Raw genomic sequence first — 13,441 nt, 5'->3', positions numbered from 1 at the left:
ACGAATGACCTTCTAAAGTCATTCGACCAACGATTACAACATTTTATCGAAAAAACATTTGATTGATCTTTTATTATTGACATGTATACTTAAAACTTGCATTTTTTAACATCTATCTTAAGTATTTCACGCAAACGTATGCCAGTCTCATCTGGATTGCGTCATTAGGATGGAAAAAATGATGAAACTAAAACAGACAAGTAAATGTCTTTCAGGTTTTACACGAATTAAGGAAAAATTTACAAGGAAATTTAGCTGCGTCAATTTTGTGTCTCGAATTTCACATTACCGAAATAGTACAGATTAAATTATCAATTGGTATCTGGTATCGGCTTTAATCAAATATTCGAACGTAACACTTTAACAAAAGTTTTATTTCTGACTGTTAAGTTTTTTTGTTTGTACTTTTATGAAAAAGTTCTCGATTTAACTAAAAATTTTCGATCTTTAATTAAAAATACATCCTGTTGGTTTTAAGTCTTACCAATTTAAGTTCAACATTGAGTTCGGTCCCGACATATGACTTTGGAAAGCCACTCTCGTCCATTATTTGACCTTCAGAATATCCGATGGCGGAATATAGACTCGCTTTTTCATCGTCAGTCATCACAGAGTCAAGTCCTGGAAGAAATAACAATAAATAAAAAAATACATTACTGATAAAGCAGCTCAACAATGTCAAGAAAAACAATAACAAACAAGTAATAAAAACAAATTAAACAAAAACAAAAGGTAAAATACGGTATTTTTTAAATACTAGCTGAACGTGTCAATGACAGTTTAGTCAATAGATAAGTTTGGGAATTATCGGTATTTTTTATAAAGTAAGCGTGTCTAGAACGGTTGCTATATAAGGCAATTAAATAGACTAGTGATTTCCCAAACTGTGTGCCTCGATAGATAGTCAAGTGTGCCGCAAAACTTTTTGTAATTTCAGAAAAGAGAGTATTTGTATTTCCAATTGGCATACAATCAAGCAGACTTAAACACGCACTCTGGTATTAATTTCCAGACAGTTACATTATGTTTGTCGTGTGTTAAGGGCGAATGTAAAATGACTCCATTGTTGTTCTGTTACAAGTGTGCAGCGAAATAGTAAAGATTTTTTTAGTGTGCCGTTAGCCAAAGAAGCTTGGGAACCACTGATATAGACCTTTGAACATTTTAAGTTGTAGTTTTCAACTTAGTGGTGGAGCATCATAAAAGATTTATTTAATTATAACCGACATTTGAGATAAAACGAGAAGGACCTAAAAAAGTTGTTAGATTTAGCAGGCCTAAATTTAGTATAAATGACTTTGAACAAATGTTTTATTGCGTGTGTATGACATATCTTAATTTTGGCGTCTAATTATATGTACATATTAACAGCACACGAACAAACCACAATTCACAATAAAAAACTAAATTGTTCTGAATTAATTTGCAATTGTTTTAATCTTCAAAAGTTGTTTTGTTAATTGTGCAGGACATGTATTAGTTGTAACCTTTTTTTAAATTATGTCAAAGATAACAGCATTCAAATAAACTGAACTTTATCGCAGTATCCCAGCAAACCCCAACTTCACCTGCTTTATCATCTCCAGGTTGATCCTTCTTGGATTCCTGAGGTTTTTTCTTGAAGAAACCCGAGAACCATCCACTCCCTCCTGACGCTTCATCCTTCTTCTTCTGGTGGATCGATTGCTTACTGCGGATCGTTTTGCCAGCTCGAACAACCTTCAAAGCATATACAATAAATCATGTTTGACAGAAGTTTTTATGAAATAAATTCTTTGGAGCATATCATTTATGGAGGTTGTAGTAAGGATGAATATCAGAACCCATACAGAAGTAGGTAGCATTTTGAACGTTTTGAATGAATCTTAAGATAATGGCAGTTTTAGTTAGACGTAGAATGAATATCAGAACCCATACAGAAGTCGGTAGCATTTTGTAAAGGTTTAGAATATATATCATATATCTTTATGTTCAAAATGATACCTACTTTTGTTTGGGTTTTGATATTCTTAAATTTAAAGACTTTGCAAAAAAAACTTATAGCTTTTCAATGAATTGCATCCTTAACATGTTTTTTATCTAATTCAAAAAAACAAAACAGTACAAATGCCAAGGTCAACACAATAACAAATAGTTAAAATGTTGTTTTACTCTGGCACTTTACAAACATATAACTTAAGCGCAGAAAAAAGCATAGGGGTTTTTCAAAGACTTTTCCTTATGCAAAACAATTCAAAGATAATAATCGAGATACATTTAAAGATTTAAATACTTTGTGGCCTTCGTGTTAAATATGGTCGCCATACAGCCTGGCGTTTTTGTAATTATTAAATATTTGTAAATCGCATGGTAAAGAGAAGTATTTTAAATAGAATAAAGATTGTGGGAAAATTAGGCATTCTTACTATACTCCAAAACTTTTGGTTCCATGGATTCCGTGGTGGTAAGTTATGGTAATTATTAACAAATGTTGTTAGACTTGAGAAAAATAGATGCTTCACTAAAAGACCAAAGTAGCAACTTAAAAAAGTGTTTTGTTATTTTTTTAGCAACTGTTTATTGCTTTTAAGCATATTAGTATTCAATTTCCAATTGTACAACTGATTTGAATTAAAGTTATGTAGGAGTTTTTCCCAAAAGGATTTAAACAGAAAAAATTGAAAAATTAATATTTTTTTAAGTGTTTTTTTAAATTAAGTATTTATCCGAACCTCAGCTTCAGAAGTTTGTCTTGCAAGGGTGATGTTAAAAACGTCCAAATCATTCTCCATTTTAATCAGCTCATCTTCCAAGCTCTAAAACAAATGTTTGCAAAAAGTGTTTAAATTAAAAAATTTATAAATTTCAGCAAACAAATTTTAATATCAGAAGAAAACCTGGTTATTGTCAAATTTTGTTTTTATTGTCATTTGTTTTGCAAAATCGGTTATAAAATAGTTGTTCATTTTTTTGTCTTAATCAAAACTTATTTCAAACCCAAGACACCATAGTTGAAAGTTGAAAATAATTTATTTTTTTCATGTAAGCAACAACTATTTTTTTTTTCGTATAAAACTATTAACCTGTGATGTTTTTTTTTGCTGCAGCTTTTCTTTGTACTTTGCCTTATATTGCCGAACTTTTTGTCGATGTACTTTAATGTGGTTCCAAGACCAGTAATCGGATCGTCGCACAATTCCTGTTTCCATAACGCTATTGAAGGCATAATGCCACCTGTAAAAAGCAAATGGACAACAAATTAACATTTTTTGTCAAATAAATATACCTTTAATGCAATTGCTGTTGTAAATATAATTTAATCAAAATTTCCACTTTCTATATTTAATCATAGTTTGTAAGGTGTTTTTGCACTTAAGTCAGTCTTATGGATAAATGACTTCGCTTGACTTGACTCAAGTCTTATGGATAAACGACTTGCCTTGACTCAAAGATATTTCATCAAAGGACTTACATTAATCAAATGTATTATTTAAAAATATAACCTGTAACACCATATAGCAATCAAGGATAAGTGTTGTTATAAATGTCACGGTATATTAGGATTAAAATTTGGTTTGCAAAATTAAATCATACAGTAGTGATAGTTACATTACAGGATTAAATCAAGGTAAGTTATTATTAAAGCACATTAACTGTGACAATATAGCTGGTTTGCAAATGAACAGCAGAACTCTATAAATAAAGTAGACATTACAGCAAAACATGATCATATCTAATCTGGGGATATAAAGCAAAGGGGCGTGTCGCCATGATTTGGGGCGTGTCATTTACATATTACACAACAGACAGGAAGCATTTGGGAAGACAGGTTACCTGAGGTCACAATTGGTGGAAGAAGGTTATTTGAGGTCATATGTTGCAGTGTTGTACTACAATTATCAAATTTTAGACATTTAATGTGCAAAAACACATTTCTTTGGCAGGTTTGACGATTGGCACCACCAAATATGGATGTTGCTCTAAAGTTCATTTGATAAACTGATCAACTAAATTTGCCTTTTTTTCAACTGGGTTTGAGAAACAAGCCAAAAGTTTTGAAGAAAATATTGTTTTCAACACTTTATTTATATAATTTACTGAACATTTACCTGTAATTATAAAAATGCTCCTAAAATAACTGGGTTTTTAAAATTATTTATACAAATTGTCTCTTTTAAAAACGATATTTAACAAATGTGGTTGTGCAGCAACTAAATCCGTCAGGAAAGAATTACTTGAACCATTTAGAAAATGCATTTAAATAAATGCTGTTTGTGTTGTTTTTTTAACCATTTCTACAAATACACCTCCCATAGTAGTGAACAACCGCTTTCCATTTTATACTTTAATCGCGCTACAACCAACTTTTTTTTTGCATTAAGGGTAGTTGTGGAAGCATCATATCTTGAGCAAAGTATTTAAAATATGGCTAGCAGATTTGTAACACAGATCATAAATAAACTAGTTTTTTCCCCTTATAAGATTTTCATCAAGTAATTTAGGTGTAGGTAGCACTAGTACAGCATTTTCAGAAACAGCGGGCAAATCACACCAACTAGCTTTTTCTTTTATACCCATTTAATAAAGGGTAAACCAACGGTTTACTGATTAGGGTTGCTAAGAGTTATTTAGTTGTAGGAAGCACTACAGCCTTTTGGGGTAATATGGCTGTTAGACTTGTAACAGTGAGCAAATCATATAAACTTTACCAATTGCCAAACCATATAATGGTAAGACTCTAGTTTTTTCCCCTTGTAAAATTTCAATGAAGGGCAAATCACAGGTTTAGCAACTTACCATAGTTTTGAGTTGTCTTTAACATCCACAGTGGGTCTAAACTTGCGAAACGGAGCGTTGAGGGCCATCTTATCGAAGCTTTCCACCAATTCCATGATTCCGTGGTATTGGTCGTGCATCATTCTCAAGCCTATCTCCTCAAGAACCAGCGAGAGAACGATCTTTGGGGTCGTGGGGTCGCTCTGGGGGTTAGGGTTCAAACGAAGTCGCGCTTGAAGGTTGATCGGCTTTATGACTAAACAATGCAATAATAATTTAAGCAAAAATAAGCGATATACAATTTATTTTTAAATGAAAATAAAGGATATATATATATATATATATTGTAAGACTCTTTTCTTATATATACCAGATTTTTTTTAGATTTATTTTGTGAAATAAAATATATGAACCAACTCTTAATTTTAACATAAACATATAGTTTTACCAATCATCGGATGTACAAAAAATACCATTCATTTTGTAGAGATACTCAATTATTAACAGCACCACTGTTTTAATCAAAATAAATATATAATCTTACTGTATGAAAAATGTGGAGGAATTGAAGTTTTATTTGCGATTGTATCTTTGAAGATTGCTAGCTGCTCTGCCCTCGTCTTTTCTGGAAAGATAAAAACAGTGTAAATACATCAACAAGATTTAAATACAACATAAAACCTAAATAAGAATAAATAAAGAAAACTATAGCTATTTATAACATGTTATTTAGCCATCAATAAAAAATAAAACAAATTTGAGATTTCTTCTTATGGAGATTAGAATAAAATTGCAAATAGGTCCCTCAAAAGATAAGTAGAGTTTAAGTATTTTTTTAATTTGCAAACAGAATATTAATGTTCTTGAAAATTTGTTGCAAAAAGTTTAAGAATCATCTTCTAAAATTGCAAAATCAATATAAATATTTTTAAAAACTTAAAAAAAATAACTTGCAAAATAACTCTGGTTTAGGGGTTTGTGTTGCAGACAAGCTGTTTATTACAGGTGGGTCACTAAAAATGTGTAGTGGCTGGTGGGTCACGGTCTGTGGTTTGCCATCCCTGGTTTAGAGGTTTGTGCTGCAGACAAGCTGTTTATTACAGGAAGGAAAGGTGTGAAGTAGACAGGAAGTAAGTGTGATTACAAATGCATTTCTGCAAACTCGGCAAGATCACACGCTATAAAAAGCAACCGATTATGATGCAATACATAAAGGTGTATCACTAATAACAACAAAGATTAAAAAAGTAAACAATAATTCTGATTTGGGGTAGTTAGCAATAATTTCAACAAAAGTAGAATGTTTCCCTAAAAATTCACACAAAATGTCAGTTGTCAAACAAAATACTAATAAATACACAATACACATATTTGCCTTTAAAATGTGAATTATAATACAATGGCAAATAACACACTTTATTACATTTCTACTGTTCAATTTCCTTTGAACAAGTATTTTTGGCCAAAGTTTGAAAACTACAGAGCATGACAAACTTGTTACAACGAAAAAAATCTGTTAGTTGTTGCAGAGTTTTTAATAAACTATCAAGGGTTGGTATTGAAACAAAAATTTTGCACAACTAAAATGTGCCATTCACAATTTAAGTCAAAGAGTGTAAAACTTAAACATTTGTTGATAATGTTAATTGTCAAATAAGATACATAAAATAAATACTAGGTTTTCCCTTAAAGAAATAAATAGCACTCTTTTCATCAATATATCAAAAATGTGAATATTAATATGTAGTAAAGAGAACAGCTTTTATTATATCGCTCCTAATTATTTAACTTCGAATTAAAATTTAACAAAAGTATTCTAGTCAAAATTTTAAAACTACAGAGCATGACTAACTTATTACAAAAAATGATTTTAGGTTGTTGTACAAAAGAAAGTAGTCAACTATTGGGAAATGGCCAGTATAACAAAAGTATTATTAACTATATTTGTCATTTACAAATTTAGTCACAAACCTGTCAAAAAGTTATCCTGGGCTTGATTCCAGTAAACAGATAAGGAGTCAAGGTCAACCATCTTATAAATGACCTTGACAGATTCATCCAACAGACATGGAATCCAATTCTCATTAGTGGTCTAAAAATAATATGGTTTAATATTGATTTATTGATAAAAAAACGGCATAAATACATACAAGCAAAGAATAAATACTGGCAGCGTTTTAAAGTTAAATGACATAAAAGTTATTTACACAGAATGAAATATATAACAAAAAAAGTATTTTGCACCATCTTTTACCATCATATGTTACTATTTATTTCACATTTTTATTTATTTTTTTATTTTAAATTTTGTAAAAACAAAAAACATCTTGTATAAAAAAAGATATATAAATATATTAACCATGTAAAGCCAAGCCTATTTTTTTCATATTCTCCCATTAACTTCTAAGATGAAATTAGTTTGTTGTCAATAAATTGTTTGTTTGTATTGGTGATCCAACATAGGAATAATCCATATTTAGCATAGAAAACAAACTAATTTCCAGGGGTATAGTTTCAAAACTTAGTTTACTTATATTTATTAAACAGTAAACATACAGCATAAATCGTTTTACTTTTTGAATTAACATTAATAAAGTTTACTTTGCAACTTTATCTACCTCAAAGCTCAGTCCATTGAGTGTCACTCCAAGAGCAAAAGGATGGTCCTTTATCGTCATCTGGAATATAAAACATTTATATAAGGCAATTTTTTCTGTACTCTACTGTTGCCTAAGTTTTACATTGAGTATGCATTTAGCAATAGGCAAACAACTTGAAAGCAAAAATGGAAAATTTATATAAAAATCATGATTTTAAACAACTTAAAAATTTGGCATCGCATAATTGAGCAGCAGTATATCAATATCACACTGCCAGTGTTTCAAACAAGTCATTTCAAAAAGGATTAAGTCCAAGTCAAGTCTCTTGTAAAAATAACCAATCAAGTCCCAGTACTAGTCATCAGTTGCCCAAGTCAAGTCATTATTTGTAGAAGTCCAAGTCAAGTCATTTGTCCAAAAGACTCAAGTCAAGTCATTTAAAAACAGTGAATTAAGTGCACTTGAGTCAAGTGATTTACTTTAGTCATTACACACGACATACTACACTACATTGTACAACTATAAATCAAGGGGGTTAAATTATTTAACATACTGTAATTGTGTTGATAGTAATAAATAACTGACATGTTTTACAGTTTAAGACTAGTAAATTACCATACATGCAAGATGCCACTTGAATACTGTAAATATCTTGCTCAATGCAAGTAACTATGTAACTTGTTTCCTGCATATTACCAGGCCCAAAGTGGTGCTTTTAAATAAAAAAAAGAGATATAGGTCACTCCCAAAAGGGGCTAAATAATCTAATTGTAAGATTCGCATAAAGTTTAATTGGGCAAATTTTTTAAACAAAATAATTTTAATTTTATTTAAATTGGTTTACAAAAAAGGTGTTTTAACCCTTACAGGTAGAATACAATTAATAAAAAAATATTGCTTGTACTGATGTAAAGGCAAAAAGTGGCTAAAAGTTTTGCTGAAAAAACTGTAAATGATAACAGCGTTATTCAGGTGACATCACAATCTAAATAAATACCAACAAGAGACATAAAACAACTCGCTTTCACACGATTTCTATTTATATTGCTTTCTGTTAAGGACGTCATAAGGCCATTTCCAACAATAAAGGGGAAATGCGTTGTTTTGCAACGATCACTTCTCAGAAAAAACACGGTTATAGCTCAACGAAAAGGCCAGTGTGACTAATTGCTGCAAAATGCAGAAGGTAAACAGTAGTTACGTTATATTTTTTTAAAGGCTGATTGCTTTGTTTCAAATAAAATCTAATATATAGTCAAACTGCAATTCAAACATGTTTTGCCTTGTATTCTTTAAAATAGGTTCGTCTGGCATATATATATATTTCTTCAATCAACGTTTCGGCTTACTATACGCGGCAAGCCTTCGTCAGGGACTGACACACGTAGCCAACAGGGCGCAAAAATATATGCCAGATGAACCTATTTTAAATCTACCATGCCTGGTAGCAACAGCATAGTTATTTATGTTTTGCCTTTGCCTTGCTATATAAAGCAAGTAACTTATTGTTTGTACTTGTAAGATATTACCTTTGTATTAAGGGTCAACTTAAATTGCTCTAAAGGCCAAATAAAACCGAATTCACAGTTAAGATTTGCTATTGGCCTCATTATATTGAAACACATTCAAGAGGCACTAAATGAGATAATTAATTAGTCAAAACTGTAAAATATAGAAGACTATTTCTTAAAAACTGTAGAAAACTTCATAAAATTGTTGTTGAGTTGTTTTTAATTTTTATCAAAATTTAGCTTAGAATTGCATCAAACAATATTTCAACTGTATTTAAACTTTATTAGGACAATATGCCACAGGTTGGTAGAATTAACTCTGCAGGGCCTAGTTTGAAGACCCATGGATTAGACATACCTTGTCTTCATATCGGATGTGAATATTCCTGACGTGAATTTGTAGATTCTTGATAATTTGAGTCGCAAGTTTCTCCACGAAACCATCTTTCTTCTCCTCTGTTCCTGGAACAATTACATTCAAATTATTGGGTTACCGGGTTTTTAAAAGTTTAATCTTGGCGTTTAAAGCGCTGCGAAACAAGATGCTAATCAAAGTTTTTAGGCAAACTGTCTTGGGACTTCATCGCTAAAAACTCAGGTTTATTTAAAAATAATTAGGTTGCACATTTGTTCAGCTTGTCACAGCGTGTTTGTTCAATTAATAAAACACAGCTAAAATGTCTAATCTAATTTATTAGAAAATCTGCATGAACAAATTGGATAGGATTATATCTGAATCCCCCACCCAGCCCCTATTGCAGGGTTCTTACACTGGAATCTGTGTACCCCTTTTTCACCCTATTATAATAAGATGATGCAAAAAAGTAAAATTACCTTTAAGTTTCAGAAGTTGTTGCTCTTCAATCGCTTTAAGTTGATCTTGCTTTGCATCTTGTTCTTTCTTTTTCTCCTTTTCAGCATCATACTCAACACCTGAAAAAAGGTAAGTTTAGAATATTATTTCACCTGAAGATAGCTCAAACTGAACAATATTTTTATAGCTTATTTTTATCACAAATTTACAAGTACGCTAGTTTATAGTACTGTGTAAGTTATTCAACATAAATTAAGTGGAAATTAGAAGTGAAAGTGATAACATTAATTACTGACAAAATAGGTTAACAAAGTGATAATATCAGAGAGCTCATATAGAAGTAGGTAGCTATATATTGGGCTTTAGTATTCATACTACGTCTAACTCAGGGGTTCTTAAACTGGGGTTCATGGACCCCTTGGGGGTCCGTGGACTAGTTTTAGGGGGTCCATGAAGGCCTATTTAAAGAACTAGTGTATACTTAAAGTAATTAATTTTTAAACAAAAACACTTTAATTAAAAATTAAACGGTTTTGCACTGAATGTATAGTTAGACTCCATTTAACTTTCACATTTTTCGGACCGAAATAACAGAGTCATGAAGTCTATTTATATTGTGACGTCAATTTATGACGTCATTTTGGAGCATTTCTTGTCTACCGGGGTCCATGCAAAGCAGAAAAAAATTTTAGGGATCCACAGGGAAAAAAGTTTAAGAACCCCTGGTCTAACTAAAACCTCCAACCATTATGCTGCAAAATATATTGAGATTGTGTACATATACATTAGATTTGTATATAGATCTAAATAATAACTTCCTATAGTGTTGCATAGCAGCTGATACAAGGGGTGTTACTAGCACGGCCAGCACTTAAGTGTTATCTGTGTCAATTCATCAAGCACATGATGTGGTGGCTACAAGGGATTACGTGCTTCGATAAAGCACACCTAGGAAATTGATTTTGGCTTACTGCTGTTTGGGACGGTCAAGAGGAAAAGTCCGTCCAATGTCGCCTCAACTGCTTCTTTGTAGAGGTTCTTCCATGGAATTTTCAGGGTCAGTTTGCCTATTCATAATCACACATTAAATTGTTTAAAAAAATTCAATTAACATGTTTGTGCTAAAATGGTAGTCCATTATAAACTAATCAAAAAACAAATGAAGGGGAAGCAGTTATTAAACACAAAAGTACTTAAATAGTTGGGCAATACAGATATTCTTTTTTTGGTATTCTACCGAACACCATTTTTTTTAGCCAACCTATACCCGAAACAAATACCGATTTATTATACATATATAATACTTGTGATATGGTAATAATTTATATTAATTACAAAAAAAAAATGAAAACCAATAACGATTAGTTTATCTACCTATTTAACCATGCAACCCCCATTTTGCATATTTAGTTTGCATGACACTGAACATTATAAACAAAACTATATGTTTAATCAGTCAGCCATAAAATAAAACAAATGAAGAAATCAAAAGAACAAAAATTGGAAATATTCTGGTTTATAAGGAAAAGTGGTATAATATTTTTTATAGAAAAATTTTGAAGAAAATATATATGGGCCTAAAGTTAACCATACCAGTATATATTAGTAAAAGCGGAATATTGGGCAATGGTATGAGTAAATCAAAATATATTGGTATATCTTTATTAAGTAAATAAAAAATATAGTTATCACAAGTAGGTGAACATACCAATATGACCAGATTTGATTTGAACGGGTAGATCCAAGTCTTTCTGCAAGAATAAACAGAGTTACAAAACAGAAACATATCACTATATTTTCATAGAGTTAATATATAACGAATAAATGATTTTCAACATATTTGCAGACATCACAGAATGTTTTTGTGGAAATACTTGAGGTCGACATTGTAAAGCCAAAACATAACTTTTGGAGCCTATGTGTATATAGTTTCACAGTTTGGGACCAATATTAGTAGAGTAAATACAAGTGCATATCAAAATTTATTTTCAAGTAGATATTTGATTCACTGGGTGATTTTAGCTTTTATGAGATTCATTATAAAGCTACATTACAGATTCGTGCATAGTTTACCTAATATTAAACCCGTTTAAGTTCAAGTACTTAATATTAAATCCCTAATAATGAGGTATGAGAATGTTGGTATTAATCATGGATTAACTTACCAGTGCATCTCCTTTAACATGAAGGTTCTCCAGAACTGCATCGCCTGAGAAGGTTTAAACAAAAGATTAAAGCAAATTGCATAATTGGCAAATAAATAATTCACAAGGGTGTTGCACTAAAATGTGCAAAGAAAAGAATACATCAATGCACATTGCACGTGAATATTGTTTGATTCCCAAACTTAGTTAACTAATAACCTTTTGACAAAACTTGAAAATGTATCTTTCATTGGCCACAAAATATAATAAAGTGAAATACATGTAATGAGTACAAAATGATAGTTGTGTAAATAGTATTTTTTTAAATGTTGACAGCAATAAATTTATTACTCATATAGAGATTTTACTGTTGGGTGCACTATGGTCACTCAATGTATAAAAATTGAGCACATGCTGTATGTAAAATTGTGATTGCTAAAGCTGACCACATTGCAACTATACCAGAAGGCATTTTTGGGCTCATACAACAATGTTTCAAAACCTTGCTACTGACAATTTATAATATGCATGGTTGAGATGTTGCACTCGCCCGCTTGCCAATGCGAGCGCAATTCGCTTTGAGATAGTACTGATTGACAGTTGACAACCACCCGCCCGACTGACGAGTGTCCCACAAAACTGGTTGTTGTTTAAGACCTGCTTGACTCATATTTTTGTTGCAAAGACCCAAGTCCAATTATTGCAAGAATCACTAACGATACTGGCTTGCACAATAACGAATTAAACACCTATTTCAACAGTCTAGAAAACAACTGAGGCCAGCCATGCGAGAATTATACAAAATCACTGACATAGGAAGGAGGTAAAATCTAGTAAAGAACATTAAAGTAAGACTTGAATTCCTCGCGAATAATATTTTGTCAGGTGGAGTGTTAATTGGTAAAACCTTGCATGACTGGCGAGTGCAAAATTCCCTGTGATGCATATTTCCAAGTCAAGCACAAAACCTAACAAATTACAGATTTTTAACTTTAAGCGATACTTGCAAACATGCATACATGCCATTGCAGTAGTTTTGGCAGGATCGGACATATTGCAACAGGGTACAGAATTTAAGAAGATGCACCTTGTTGTATATAACATAGGTGCATATTTATCAATTAGTTTTAAACATTTTGCTAAAATTCTTACTGTGTAGCTATGATTTATATAACTATATTACAGTGTTCTAATCTTAGTACATTACCTCCCCATATTCCAAGTTTGAGTTGTGAAGCATCAAGATTTTCGATATATTCCCCGAGATATTTGTTCATCAATTCAACAACTAATGATTCAAACACCATCTTGAGAGTTGATACTTGTATTAACCACAATAGTATTCAGATAAATGTAACCTCTTTGTTTCAGGTCATTTTAGTAATCTTAAAAACATTTACTAATTTGAACAAAAAATATGGTTGGAAATACAATTCTTTATATACATACTTCAATTTCATAAATATGTACCTCAGTTTCATGTACATACTTCAGCGTTTATAAAGGCGCCATTCAACCATTATAATATTAAATGTGTCATTATTTGCATTTTAGAATGGAAACTTTGGATATTACACATGGAAGATGTTTATGCAGCCTAATATTGCATGGCTGTAA

General features: G+C 31.3%; 1 protein-coding gene across 1 annotated transcript in view; it reads right to left on the bottom strand.

The window, feature by feature from the left end:
• LOC146163115 (intermembrane lipid transfer protein VPS13A-like) overlaps window positions 1-13,210 on the bottom strand; it is a 67,838-nt gene extending 54,628 nt beyond the window's left edge. The window contains exons 1-14 of the mRNA XM_083382889.1: window positions 13,032-13,210; window positions 11,846-11,889; window positions 11,389-11,431; window positions 10,652-10,747; window positions 9,701-9,799; window positions 9,225-9,328; window positions 7,374-7,433; window positions 6,727-6,847; window positions 5,300-5,380; window positions 4,777-5,011; window positions 3,063-3,213; window positions 2,712-2,795; window positions 1,569-1,719; window positions 485-621 (exon numbers count right to left, since the gene is read on the bottom strand). Of these exons, the coding sequence (XP_083239015.1) occupies window positions 485-621; window positions 1,569-1,719; window positions 2,712-2,795; window positions 3,063-3,213; window positions 4,777-5,011; window positions 5,300-5,380; window positions 6,727-6,847; window positions 7,374-7,433; window positions 9,225-9,328; window positions 9,701-9,799; window positions 10,652-10,747; window positions 11,389-11,431; window positions 11,846-11,889; window positions 13,032-13,131 (1,506 nt within the window). The 5' untranslated portion in view covers window positions 13,132-13,210. The remainder of the gene's footprint in view (window positions 1-484; window positions 622-1,568; window positions 1,720-2,711; window positions 2,796-3,062; window positions 3,214-4,776; window positions 5,012-5,299; window positions 5,381-6,726; window positions 6,848-7,373; window positions 7,434-9,224; window positions 9,329-9,700; window positions 9,800-10,651; window positions 10,748-11,388; window positions 11,432-11,845; window positions 11,890-13,031) is intronic.
• Window positions 13,211-13,441: the final 231 nt, after the last annotated feature.

Source organism: Ascidiella aspersa, chromosome 2 (genome assembly GCF_963924565.1).
Source record: "Ascidiella aspersa chromosome 2, kaAscAspe10.2, whole genome shotgun sequence".
Taxonomy (NCBI): domain Eukaryota; kingdom Metazoa; phylum Chordata; class Ascidiacea; order Phlebobranchia; family Ascidiidae; genus Ascidiella; species Ascidiella aspersa.
The sequence above is the reverse complement of the archived record's forward strand: the minus strand, read 5'-3'. Positions and strand labels throughout refer to the sequence as shown.